The 14,660-nt window shown below is 36.5% G+C and overlaps 1 protein-coding gene across 1 annotated transcript; it reads left to right on the forward strand.

Moving 5' to 3' along the window:
* Positions 1-904: 904 nt before the first annotated feature.
* Cylc1 (cylicin 1) lies at positions 905-13,006 on the forward strand. The gene is made up of 5 exons (XM_052170273.1): positions 905-1,140; positions 6,844-6,884; positions 8,387-8,502; positions 9,498-11,168; positions 12,974-13,006. The coding sequence occupies exons 1-5, from the start codon at positions 905-907 to the stop codon at positions 13,004-13,006; spliced, it is 2,097 nt and encodes a 698-aa protein (XP_052026233.1).
* Positions 13,007-14,660: the final 1,654 nt, after the last annotated feature.

Raw genomic sequence — 14,660 nt, forward strand, 5'->3', positions numbered from 1 at the left:
AGTTTGGCTTTGAACAGGGTGATTGGATGCTTGCTAAGAAGCCTAGTCCACCTTGGTAGCTTTTGTACCTGACACTGGAATATGCAGAGATTAGTAGGCCCTGATACTACTGAAATGTGGATTTGTAGGGTTTGACTGACAGACTAAAGATTCAGGGCACTTCCTAGCAGTGAGTAACACTTAAATTTTCATCTTGGATAGCTTCTTTGGAAGCTGAATCCAGAGGTGCTAGTCTGCTGCCTAAGGTAACTAAGGCTAGTACAGAATTAATGTCTATAACTTAGAACCATAGGTAGTCCTGAAAGCTAGGCTCACAGTCCCCAACCTATTACCTACATGAGATTGAAATATAAGACAATGTTAGCTGTACTGGCAGTATACCAACCTGCTGGGCCATCAGTGATTGTCCTTGCTCTGGCAAGCCGAGATCTTATACATGAAGGGGCTTATCTGAAGGCTGTGTTTGCAACTTCTACACTGGTCTGTGAAACTTCATGAGTTAGCTGGATCTGTGTCTGTGAAAACTAGTCAAGGACTACAACAAAACTGAAAGTCCCCATTGTGTGATGGAAAGATGGACTACTCAGTAGGGAGATGGGAGAGAAAGCCAAGCCAAGGGGTTGGCACCATGTGGGAAAGGTGGGACTGAAGACTCAACAGCAGTAAAAAACAAGCAGATATGAGACCATAGTGAGGCCCTGGCCAGGGCTGCCACCAAAGGCCATGACTGTGTCCATGGTTCTGCTGCAGTTGGGGTCTGTGTCAGTATCTGTGATCCCAGTTACCACCAAAGGCCAAATGAATGTCCATGGTCTGGGCTGGCAGTAGAGACCATATGGGTGTCTTACAGCTGAGCATGGGTATGGGGAGATATGATGAGTAGCAAGAGCTGCTACCTGAGGCCATGGTGACATCTGGATCAATTCTTCTGCCAAAGGCCATGTCTGGGTCTATGACCCTATTAAAGTTTATGTTGATGATCCAGGCCTATGTTAACACCAAACACCATGCAGATGTTCCTGGTCTGGACTGCTGCCTGAGTCACTTGCTGAGCTGTCCTAACCAGGCCACCATATTCAAGAGAGCTGGTCGTGCCACTCTCCTGAACAGCAGCACAGTAAAGCTAACTCTGGTTGTAGGGTCAGGTAAACTGACCCTAAGGGCATGAGAGCTGTAGAGTTGGTCCCGCCCCTTACTGGCTACAACATTTGGTAAGCTGGAACATTGGGTCAGTGCTGGAAAGCTCACACTGGTGATATGGGAAAAAGAACTGACAGTCGAACAACTCAGCTATCTTACAGGCCCAAAATCCAGGACTTTGAGTTGACCTACCTCACTATCTACCCCATCTCTATTCTGCTAGAGTACATTAAATGGTCAGTCCTATAGTTCCATAACTGCAGGATCTTCATGACACAGGACAACAGTATATCTGAGAGGAGTCCAGATGAGGATCCAGTATTGATAGTGTAGCAGAAGTCAGAGGCCTTGAACCAAACCAGTGACTCATTGCAATGAATATTTCTAAGTAAAGATGTATGGACACCCTGGGGCACACTACAGATTTTATGACAAGGTGTATTAATTTTATTATTATTATTATTATTATTGAAGCTTGTTTTATTTTCTTTGGGGTGGAGGTTATATTAAGAGACAGGTAGATGGGTGGGACTGGAGTTCATGATCATGATGTAAAATTCAGTAAGAATAAATGAAAAGTTTTTTTTTTTTTGGTTTTTCAACACAGGGTTTCTCTGTGTAGCCCTGGCTGTCCTGGAACTCACTCTGCATACCAGACTAGCCTCAAACTCAGAAATCCGCCTGCCTCTGCCTCCCAAGTGCTGGTATAAAGGCGTGCGCCACCACACCCAGCTAATGAAAAGATTTTTAAAAGACTGAAAGAGAAGTGTATATGCATAGGACCATTGTAGAGAGCTAGCTGGTATTTGGAAAATGACTATTGCCTGATACTAAAATCTTCAAATGCAGACCCAATACTTATAATTGATAACAAGAGTCTGTCACTGAATCCTGTCTTGAGCCTGAAATTGTGATGGTTATTTGATACAGGGTCAGATCTGCCTCCTCATGCCACTCTATTGGGGGAGTATACCTATAGTGGGCTATTTTACCTTAATATATAACTTTTAATATGTATCATACAGTAGAATCTGAGTTATATATGAATTGATGTTCTTAAAATGGTTTACTGGTAAACATGTTTGAAAAGAGACTTTAGAAAACAAATATTATATGAAAGAATTAAAAATCAATACACATATACAATCTTTTTCTAAGAATAGAAAAAAAGCTAATGTGATTGTTTGGATATTCTTGGGCCAGGGAATAGCACTATTAGGAGGCGAGGCCCTGTTAGAGTAAGTGTGTCACTGTGGATGTGGGTTATAAGACTTTCATCCTAGCTGCTTAGAAGTCAGTATTCTGTAGGCAGCCTTCAGATGAAGATGTAGAACTTGTGATCCTTCTGCTTCTGCCTCTGCCTCTTTCAGCAAATCCTACCAGCTTGGGATACCACAACGAGCAGCAAGCTACCATGGTTGATTTCTAAAGTATTACATTTCCAGAGATATAACTCATCAAATATTCAAGATATTCCATTCAATTGATATGCTCTAACCACAAACAACTAGTTCATCATTCAATTTTATGTGAAAAAATGTAAAAACATTAACTAAGAAATCTACAATAATTTTATTTTCAAACTATTCAGAGGAATGGCTATGGTATAAAAGTTACCGCCTAAGTTTTGTTTTTCTTTGTTTTGTTTTTGATTTTTTACTGGATATATTCTTCATTTTATTACAAATGTTATACCCTTTCCTGGTTTCTCCCCTCCCCAAAATCCCCCAACCCATCCTCCCTCTCCCTGCCTGCAAGAAGATGTCCCTCCTCCCAACCCACTCCCACCCACCTCCTATTTCCCATTGTTGGGGCATCTATCAAGCCTTCCTAGGACCTCTCCTCCCAATGATACCTCACAAAGCATTCCTCCGTCACTCCCATAAATTTTGGTAAGATGTGTCTTCATTTTCATTAAATTATAAAAAATCTTTAATTTCTTTATTTCTTCCTTGGCAAAGTTATCATTCAGTAGAGCATTGTTCAACGTCCATGTGTTTGTGTGTTTTCCCTTGTTTTTGTTTGAACTTAAGACACACTTACACCATGGTGATCTAAGAGGGTGCATGGAATTATTTCATTATTCCTGTATCTGTTGAGGCCTGTTTTGTGACCAATAATAGGATCAGTTTTGGAGAAGGTACAATGAGGTGCTTAAGAAGAAGGTATATTCTTTTGCTTTGGGATGGAATGTCCTATAAATATCTGTTAAATCCATTTGGTCCATAATTTCTGTTAGTTTCACTGTGTCTCTGTTTAGTTTCTGTTTCCATGATTTGTCCATTGCTGAGAGTAGGGTGTTGAAGTCTCCCACTATTATTGTGTGGGGTGCAATGTGTGCTTTGAGCTTTAGTAAAGTTTCTTTTATGAATGTGAATGCCCTTGCATTTGGAGCATAGATGTTCAGAATTGAGAGTTCATCTTGGTAGATTTTTCCTTTGAACAGTATGAAGTGTCCCTCATCTTTTTTTGACAACTTTTGGTTGAAAGTCTATTTTATTTGGATGGCCACTCCAGCTTGTTTCTAGGGACCATTTGCTTGGAAAATTGTTTTCCAAACTGATTGTGAGGTAGTGACTGTCTTTCTCCCTGAGGTGTGTTTCTTCTATGTAGCAAAATATTGGGTCCTGTTTATGTATCCAGTCTGTTAGTCTATGTCTTTTTATTTGGGGAATTGAATCCATTGATGTTGAGAGATATTAAGGAAAAGTGGTTGCTACTTCCTGTTATTTTCGTTGTTAAAAGTGAAATTCTGTTTGTGTGGCTATCTTCTTTTGTGTTTGTTTAAAGAAGATTGCTTTATTGCTTTCTCTCAGGTGTAGTTTCCCTGCTTGTGTTGGTATTTTCCACACATTATTCTTTGTAAACCTGGGTTTGTGGAAAGATACTGTGTAAATTTGGTTTTGTCATGGAATGCCCTGTTTTCTCCGTCCATGGTAATTGAGAGTTTTGCTGGGTATTGTAGCCTGGGATGACATGTTCTCTTAGGGTCTGTATGACATCTGCCCAGGATCTTCTAGCTTTCATAGTTTCTGGTGAGAAGTCTGATGTAATTCTGATAGGTCTGAATTTATATGTTACTTGACCTTTTTCCCTTACTGCTTTTAATATTCTTTCTTTGTTTAGTACATTTGGTGTTTTGATCATTATGTGATGTGAGGAATTTCCGTTCTGGTCCAGTCTATTTGGAGTTCTGTAGGCTTCTTATATATTCATGGGTATCTCTTTCTTTAGGTTAGGAACACTTTCTTCTATAATTTTTCTGAAGTTATTTACTGGACCTTTAAGTTGTAAATCTTTGCTTTCTTCTATACCAATAATCCCTATGTTTGGTCTTCTCATTGTGTCCTGGATTTCATGGATGTTTTGGGTTATAAGCTTTTTGCATTTTGCATTTTTTGATCTCTTGTATTCTATGATTCCTGATTTCTTTCTAAGGTTTTCTGTCTCCAGAGTTGTCTCCCTTTGTGCTTTCTTCATTGTTTCTACTTCCATTTTTAGATCCTGGATGGTTTTGTTCTGTTCCCTCCCTTGTTTGTTTGTGTTTTCCTGTAATTCTTTAATGGATTTTTGTGTTTCCTCTTTAAGGGCTTCTACCTTTTGACCCATGCTCTCCTGTGTTTCTTTAAGGGATTTTTATGTTTCCTCTTTAAGGCTTTCTGCCTGTTGAGCCATGTTCTCCTGTATTTCTTTAAGGGGGTTATTTATGTCCTTCTTGAAGTTTTCTATCAGCATCATGAGATATGATTTTAAACCCATTTCCTGTTTTTCCAGTGTTGGGGCATCCAGGTCTTGCTGTTGTGAGAGAATTCTTTTTAGATGATGCCATGTTGCCTTGGTTTCTATTGGTAATGTTCTCGCATTTGCCTTTTGCCATCAGATTATCTCTGGTGTTAGCTGGTCTTGCTGTCTCTGACTGTGGCTTATCTGTCCTGCAAGCCTGTGTATCCATACTTCTGAGATTCCCATTCTCTCTGTGCACATAGATATGTAGGCACTCCTGGGAGACCAGCTCTCCTGCGGTGCTGTTTGTGTATGTAGCTCTGTGGCCTAATATCAGCTCTGCCCTCTCAGGCCTCTCCACAGTCCTGGGAGGTTAGCTATGTCCTTGTGCCACTTGGATATGCCATACTGTGACAGAGGATGGTCCCCTGCTGGAAACAGAAACCAGAAGGCTCCCACTTGAGGGTTCTGGACTGGTTCCTCTATGCAGCAGAGGTGGTCTTACCTATGCTCCCAGACCTCTCTGCACTCCTGTGGAGGGACCCACTGCCCTGAGTGCAGCAGGTTCTCTAGGATGAAACAGGAGATGGTATCTTCACTGTGGCAGACCCTGCAAGCGTCTACCCTAGCAAAAAAGACAGGAGGCAGAAGGGGCAGAAGGAATGGAAGGGGCAATATCTAAGTTTTTAAATGAAGATTTGATCACCAAAATTGAGGGATTGCAATTCATAAATAAGAATAGGCTTATGTGTTTTAAATATCCCTAATTAGTTGTGATATTTGCTTCTTGTTGAAATCCTCTGAATAATATATACTTTATATTTTATTTTTAATATTTTCATATATGTGTACTGTATTATTTCCCCCTGTGCTGGCTACCCTTATATCAACTTGACACAATTTAGCCATTTGGGAAGTGAGACCCTCAGTTCAGAAAGTATGGTGATTGTGTGAATAGTCATAACTCAGGGGAAGGGGCAATGACACTCCTGACCTTGGGATATCTGAGAAAGCAGATTGAGCAAACCATTCTGAGTATGTATGAAGCCAGTAAGCAGCACTCTTCTATGACCTCAGTTTCTATCTCCATGATCCTGCCTTGACTTTCTATTCTGACTTTACTAGGTGATGGACTATAATTTGTAAGATGAAATACAGTTTTTCTCCTCACATTGCTTTTGGTCATGGAATTTTATCATAAAAATAGAAACATTCTACTTCCTCCTTCCAATACCTTCCAAACTCTCTCCATGCTGCCTATTCCCTCTCAAATTTTTGGCCTCCTTTTCTGTAATTATTATTGTTACATATGATATATGAATAAATATAATCTGCAAGGTCTATGCAGCATTTTATATATATATATATATATATATATATATATATATGTTTTAGCACTAAACACTTAGTATTAGGTATACAATTTAGGGGCTCATGCCTGGGGAAAACTAATTCTTGCTTTCTCAGCAATCATTGTCTGTAACTAATCATATAAGGGTAAGACCCCATGAGATTCTCCTCATCTATGTTGGCATAACAAATGGTATTGTCATGGTTCATATCTCCTTTGGGCAGTCATTTTGCTGAGATTTAATGGGTGTACCTTTCCTGTCATTTATAGAAGACACTATATCACAGCAGACTCCTGGGTCCTCTGGTTCTTAACAATATTTCTGCTTTCTCTTCTGCAATAGTCTATGAATATCTTTAAAGCTTCAAAGATAGTATTTATTCAATGATGATTATAGACTTAACCTTTTATGTGTATTCGGTCTTTTCTGGATATTTAGAAAATATAAATAGTTTGGATTCAAAATTAATTATATATTGTTATATGGGTGTATTTTTATTTTAAATGGAAGAATTTAAAAATAAAAGAATACATTAAACATATCAAACTGTTGGTACTGAAAGAATAATGCATAATAATGATTACCCATAGCACAAATTCAGCTTAAATGTTTTCTTTATCTTTTACAGACAAGAAATAAATACTACAACATATGATGATTACATTTTGAGTAAGAACTTGTTCTTTGAAATTTGTATTTACATTTCTAAACACTGAATCAATAAATAACTAGATCCTCTTACTAAATGTTGTAAGATAAAAACTGTCCTGAATTTTTTACAGTTTTGACACTTGCTTGTGTACGGGCATACACACACACACACACACACACACACACACACACACACACATGCATACATTTATATATATTGTTGCATGTGCAAAAACATTTCTGACTTGGAAGTGTATATTAATTCAAATATGAAATTCATTTAGTTTATTCTTCCTTCTCATATAGAAATCATGCTTTCTCTCATGAGCTTCCCTTAAGCTCAAAGTTCACAATTAAAAAACTTAAAGTGAAAAGGGCAAGAAAAATTAAAGCAATGAGAGTAGTTAGTGAATAGTCAATTTGTTGAGAAACTGCAAGTTTACAGGGGTCAACATGTTAAAATCTTCCTACAATGGCATACATTATTTCTATTAGTTCCAACTCTACCCTCACCAAAAAGCTTGTTATAACACTTCAGTTAAGTGCTTGATTCTGAAGTCAAATTGTATATGAATCTTAACTCAGCTGTTTATTAGCTTTGTGATTTAGAATAAGAAATTTAACATGTGGCAGTGTATAATTTTTACAAGTTTGTAGGATATGCAATGGCATCATCTAATTCAAAAAGAAGTTTCAAGGATTTAGTTGAAAATTATGAAGGTATAGAACATAATCCAGCATAGAAAAGCATTAACTATTAATAGTATCAGCTATGCCATAATGCTATAATTATTGCTATAACTACCTTAATATATAACAGCTCTTCAAATATATATAAAATACAATCACATTTCTCATTAGCCTTTCTGTCTAAAAAAAAACTATTTGAAATATTGTTCCTAATTTCTCCTTTGTCAAAGTTTCCAGACAGCTGGTATTCCTGATTTTTCTGAACACAAATATATATATATATTATAGAATGGAAGACAATATTTGTATATATGGCTCTAATTTCTGTGGCTGGCAATGCCAATAAATTCAGAGGGGTAAAAAATCTAGGACATCATTGAAAATTAACATTTTCACTGTTTACTTTATACTCAGTGTCATGCTATTTCTTAAAGAAACCATAAAAGCATTAATCATATAATTTCCCACCTAACCAAAATGGCATTAAAAATTAAGACAATGGAGACAATGTAAGCATTTTAAAAGAAACAGTGGAAGTATGTCTATATTTTATTTCTATTGTTTTATTACAGTAGTTTAATATCATTATTTAAGTAACTATTTGTGAAAATTGTTTTATATGAAAACAAAAATTGAATGTTAAGCCAATACTAACTTGCAAAAAATGTTTCTTATGTTCCCTAATTCCTACTCAGACACACTACAAGGATAACAGCTATATTTTATTTCATCTTACCTTTACTTAAATTAGTGTACTTCTTGCTTTACAATATTTTTCTATGTAAGAGTCTGGGTATTAACTCTAAATTTTTGTTATTTTCTCATCTCAGTCAGTCAAAGTAGGGAAAAATGGAATCAAGGACATTTTGCTTTGACATTTCCCAAAACACCTATGCCAGATATAAAGAAGAAATCAGGACCTTCAGAATTAGAAGTTACAGTTTCTGTAAGTATAGAAGAATCATTTTTGTAGTAAATGTATGCTAATGGCAGCATATATAAATATAAACAAGACATACAGAATTTAAGATTTACTATGCAGATGTAGAACTTAAAATTTATGACTCTATAGGACAAATTGTTCCCACATATTTCAAAATAAACATTTTTCTCTTATAATCTCTTTTGAGATTTTAATTATATCATATCACTATTAGAAAGACAAGAATCATTAGAGGTACTCATCTTTCATAAAGGTTCCTGTGTGTTGGTATCATCTTTTGAAACAGTATACCTACTGTGCTACATATATGTATTGTTTACATTTTAATCTTGGGTTATAACTGTTCACTTACATAAAATTATTTTGATGTTGTTTGGTTTATTATTATTAGTGTCTCTGTGTGTGCATAATGGACATTTGAGTAAGTGCTGGCATGAGGGAACAATGGTTCAGAAGATGCTTCTCTTCTTCCACCATAGGATCTAATTCGGGTTTATATAGTAAGCATTATTATATACTGAGCTATCTCACTAGTCCTATCAACTTGCTTTTAACCAAAGCATAAAGCCTTAAAAAAACTACATCATCTCCCCTTCTATTTCCTCCCTCCAAAATTTCCCATATATTCCTCCTTGCTCTTTTTCAAATTCATTGACACTTTCATCATTAATTATTTTTTTAATTTTTTATTGGATATATTGTTATTTACATTTCAAATGATTTCCCCTTTCCTGGCTCCCCACGCCCCAAAAGTCCCATAAGCCCTCCTCCCTCCCCCTGTTCCCCTATCCACCCCTTCCCACTTCATTGATTATTGTTACACATGCACACAGGAACATTAGGAATGATAATACATATGATAATACAATGATAATGTGAAATACACACACAATCTTGAAATAATAAGTATTTTTAATAAAATACTGGTTTTTAATTTATGCTGCAAATGAAAATATTGATCATTTACATATTCCTATCAATCTCCCCAATCTTTTCAGAGACAAGAGAAAAGAAAAATTGAGGAAGGTCAGAAACCTACTCATGTATGGATAAATCAGTTTGTAAGAGAAGTTTTCTTAAAGTCATCCTTTTCTCTAGCTTTTATTACACAGGCTCCTCTCAAATATCTTTATAATCCTCAAACCCATTATATAATGGCAGAAACTAGAAAGCCCAAAGATGATAAGAGAAGAAAAACTTTGAAGAAAAATTTCAAGGGAAAAATAAACTCATGTGTAATAAATCTGGAGTCCATGAGAACAATAATCAATGGTAAACCTGAAATACTAGACAATACAGAAAAACATCCATCAAAATCACCACATAAAAGTAAATTGCCTAAAAAGTTAAATTCTACATCAGAAACAAATCTAGAATCCAACAATTCTAAGAAAACCTTGAAAATGAGTTTGAGAAATGACAACAAAAATTCAATGAATTTTATTTGGATGGAGAATGCAGCCACATGTTGCAAGGACAATCCTAACACAGACTCTGAGAAGAATGTTGAGGAATTTTCTGATGAGATATCAGAGTGTATGCCCAGCTCAAATATGAATTTAATATTGCGTCTAAATGAGTTCAGATCTGAATTCACAGATATTGATGAATGGTCAACAAATTGCTCACAGAACAATGCAAAGAAGCCTTCAAAGAAGGGTGCAAAGAAGGAAAAGGACTCAGATATTGATTCTGGAGACTCAAAAGATACAAAGAAAAATACAAAGAAAAAAGAAAAGAAAGAATCCAGGAAAAAGAAGGATACAGAATCTGATGCTGAATCTGGTGACTCCAAGGATGGAAAGAAAAGAATAAACAAAGATAAAAAAAGGGAAAGCAAGAAAAAAAGGGATACAGACTCTACTGGTGGTGAATCTGTGGAGTCCAAGGTTTCAAAGAAAGATAAGAAAGAAAAGAAGAGTCCAAGCAAAAAGTATACAGAATCTTCTGGTAGTGAGTCTATAGATTCAAAGGGTGCAAAGAAAGTAAAGAAACAACCAAAGAAAAATGTCATGAGGAGTGCAGTTTCGACTGATTCTGAATCAGATGCAGCATCAAAGAAGGGCAAGAAAGATGAAAAGAAGGAAACTAAAGGGAGGAGGAAGCCTGTAAAGGATACAGAGTCTACTGATGCTGATTCTGAATCTGAAGGTGACTCAGCAGGTAAAAAGGGTGAAAAGAAGGATAAGAAAATTACAAAGAAAGGAGATAAGAAGGAAACAAAGAAGAATGCAGCATCTTCTGGAAGTGAGTCTGATTCGGGAGTAAAGAAAGAAAAGAAAAAGAAAATAAAGGACGTGGGGAGTTACACTGATTCATCATCTGATACATCTTCCAAGGCAGGCAGAAGGAAAATTTCAAGGCGCTCAGATACTGAATCTGAAGAGTCATCAGAGCTGAGAGTTGTAAAGACCACTGATGATTCAGATGCCTCATCCACAGACTCAAAGAGAGGAATGACAGGAACTAGGAGAGGATACAGAACATTATCCAAAAAGACTACTTTCAGAGAAAAGGGGAAAAGAAGTTTGGCTGCTAGAATCCCTTCATCAAGAGAAAGACTACCCTTTCCTCCTTGTGAGCCTTTTAAAGCATCACCTAAGCCCATACGTGTCTGTAAATGCAAGAAATCATCTATACCACCTCCAAAACCAAGACACGCTCCTTTGGTATGTTTAGTAATATTTAATACTTAGGACAAGTTGGAATTTGAAGTAAGACAGCTTAAAAGTCTGAATGTGTGTGTGTGTGTGTGTGTGTGTGTGTGTGTGTGTGTGTGTGTTTACATGTCTCTGTGTGTGTTATCTAGGCAATGATTTTATTTTATTTTATATTTGATGTTATTTAATATTTAACAATATTTTGGAACTTGGAGGCAAGGAAGATGAAAATCCATCAAAACAGCTTAACCAAGTTGCCAAACAAATGCTTAAATTTCAAGAAATAAATACTTATTTTGACTACAGTAGGGAAAAGTGATTTGTGACTTAGAGCAAACATTTTACTTGCTTATAGTCATTACAGAAATAGGTAATACAACACTTTTGGAAACCAATATTATTTAAATAATGATTAAACTCCATGGGAACATTTAAGTGAAGCATAAAGACATTTTCTGGGAAGTTGCTTATTGCAGTAAGTCTCAATTAAACAAATTGCATTCGACAGATAAAAAGAACACTGAGATTCAGGAATACACAAAACTTATTCTGTGCAAGTTGAAGCAGAGGTTTTAATGTGCCCTAATTCTTACTGGTAATTAAAAACAAACTTAACTTTTCAGAAGTTATAAAATCTCCTTTGGTTTCTAACTTTCCTTTTCAGGTTAATGCTTTCTTTTGGGGGATAAATACTTCATTGATTTCTAATTTCTACTTTTCTCATCTAAGAAATTGTTTCTTCCATTCCCCTTTTCTAAATAGCTGGGGGGTGTTGGGGGACATAAATATACAAATCACTTTGGAAGGCATTTCTGATATATATTTTGTCATCTCTTTCTAGATTTCTCTAATCTTTGGGTGAAATGTTATCCAGTTACATATTTGGGACATCACAAACCTGTTCCCTCTGCTTTACCTTGTTCATTGTCTGTTCTTAATATGGTAGAACTGAGGTTCTCTGTCATGCTAAATGCAAGACTCGAGATACAGTTAGGCATCAAATCTTTCCTTTTCATTATCATTCATTATTTATCTGTCTCATCTTCCCTCTCATCCTCTTAACTTTTATCTAGGCCCAGGTTTGGATATGTTGGAAGAGGCAAAGTAAAATACTACTATTAATGAAATTTGCTAAAATATTTTTCATAGAAAAATCAAAGTATACATAATTATGAAGATTATAACATAGAATAATTCTGAAATTAAAGTTATAAATTTATTGCTTATCAAAGCATGAAAGTATTATATAAACACACATATATAACTCTATATGCACATATATGCATACATATACACAAACATACATATATTTATATGCCTATAAATTTAAGAGAAAGAAATAGAAAAAATGCTAAGATATTGAAACTAAAAGAAAAACCTATGTACTTGTAGAAAGACTAAATAGCAATTTTCCATGTAAAACTATTTGTATTAGTTTTGTAAAATTAATGCTTTATTTTCAAATTTGAAGGTTTCAATCATAAAACAGTGGTGATAACACAGACAGTGTGACTTTTAGTGAGTTTTAGTTACTCTAAAAAGAATGCTAACTATATTAGCATTTGGTAACTTACTCCCTAAGTGCCATTTAGGTGGACCTTAGGGGTTGATGTGTATACCACTGAATTCTATCTTCAAAGGCTTCAAAATTACAGATCTATGGTGGAGTCCAGTGAAGAAGAGCCTTTTGAAACAATCCAAGTTCTCCTCAATCTACAATACTATGTGTTTGGTTATAATCTTTAGCGTATCAGATATTCTCTCCAATTAATGATCCTTTCTTTTTATTTCCATCTTTCAACTTTATCCTTCAGCCTGGAGTGGAGTGGATTCATAAGCTGCTCTGAAGAACAGCTGAGTCCTAGATTTCACAGAATGGCCTTATGGAAGCAATCTGCTTTCAAACCAGCCTCCCTGCTTCTGTGGAACTATAATAAAGACCAGCATCCAAATATCAAAAGCTGTGAGTTAGTGGTATGTGTTTGTGTGTGTGTGTGTGTGTGTGTGTGTGTGTGTGTGTGTGTTTGTATATGGATATATTTGTGTGTGTGTGTGTTATATGTATCATATGATTTTTTTCACCATTATTTTATTTATTCATCTTACATCCTGATCACTGACCTAACCTGTCCTAGTCCCCTGATCACAGACTCCTTCCTCCTATCCCCCAACTCTGGCACTTCCTGTCTCTAAAGGTTAGGGGCATCCTCTCCCACTGAGATCAGACAAGGCAACTAAGTTGGGGAACAGATTTCAAAGAGAGCTTTAGGGACAGTCCCTGCTCTGCTTGTTGGGGGACACACATGAACTGAGCTGCACATCTGTTACACGTGTGTGTGGAGCCTCAGTTTAGCCCTTATATGCTCTTTGGTTGATGTTATAGTCCCTTAGAGCCCCAAGGATCCAGGTTAGTTGACTCTGTTGGTCTTTCTGTGGAGTTCCTATCACTTTGGGGCCCTCAGTCCTCCCTTTAACTTTTCCACATGAGTCCCCAAGCGCCATCTACTGTTTGGCTGTTCATCTCTGCATCCCTCTGAGTCAGATGCTGGGCAGAACCTCTCAGAGAACAGCCTTTGTAAAATCCTGTCTAAAATAGTAACAGAATATCATTAATAGAGTCAGTGATCTGTGCCCACGGGATGGATCACTAGTTGGGCCAGTTATTGCTTGGTCATTCCCTCAGTCTCTGTTCCATTCCTCAACCCTGCATTTCTTATAGACAAGATACATTTTGGATTTAAAGTTTTATGAGTGGGTTTGTGTCCCTAGTATTTCACTGGGCTTCCTGCCTGGCTACAGGAGGTTGTCTCTTCAGGGTCCATATTCTCAATGCTATGAGTAACAGATTGATTCTTGGGCACTTCCCCTATCATAGATCTTTGACACATTCTTGAGATGATCCTCCCAGCTTCCCACCCCTGTCAGTTGAGTATTTCCTTGTGTCTCATGGTCATCTGGCCAGTCTCATGTCCCTCCCCACAACTGATACTAAAAACCCCATTCCATTAACTAATAACAGCTCCCTCCCCCTTGCTCCATCTGGCTCCTATGACTATTTTACTCCCCCTTCTAAGTGAGATTCAGCCATCCTTACTTGGGCTTTCCTTCTTGTTTAGCTTCTTTGGGTCTATGGAATGTAACATGGAGATTCTATATTTTATGGCTAATATTATCTTATAAGTGAGTACCATGCATGTTCCTTGGTGTCTGGGTTACCTCACTCAGGTTGATACTCTCAAGTTCCATCCATTTGCCTGCAAGATTCATATCTTTTCCTTTAGTAGCTAAATAGTATTCCATTGTATAGATGCACAATATTTTCTTTATCCATTCTTCAGTTGAGGGAAATCTAGGTTGTTTCCAGTTTCTGGCTTTATAACAACAAATAAAGTTGTTATAAACGTACTTGAGCAAGTATCCCTGTAGTATAGTGGGACTTTTTTTTTTTTTTGATATGTGTCCAAGAGCGGTATATATAAGTATTGAGGTAGAGCTATTTGC

This window comes from Apodemus sylvaticus, chromosome X (assembly GCF_947179515.1).
Source record: "Apodemus sylvaticus chromosome X, mApoSyl1.1, whole genome shotgun sequence".
In the NCBI taxonomy this organism is placed as follows: Eukaryota; Metazoa; Chordata; class Mammalia; order Rodentia; family Muridae; genus Apodemus; species Apodemus sylvaticus.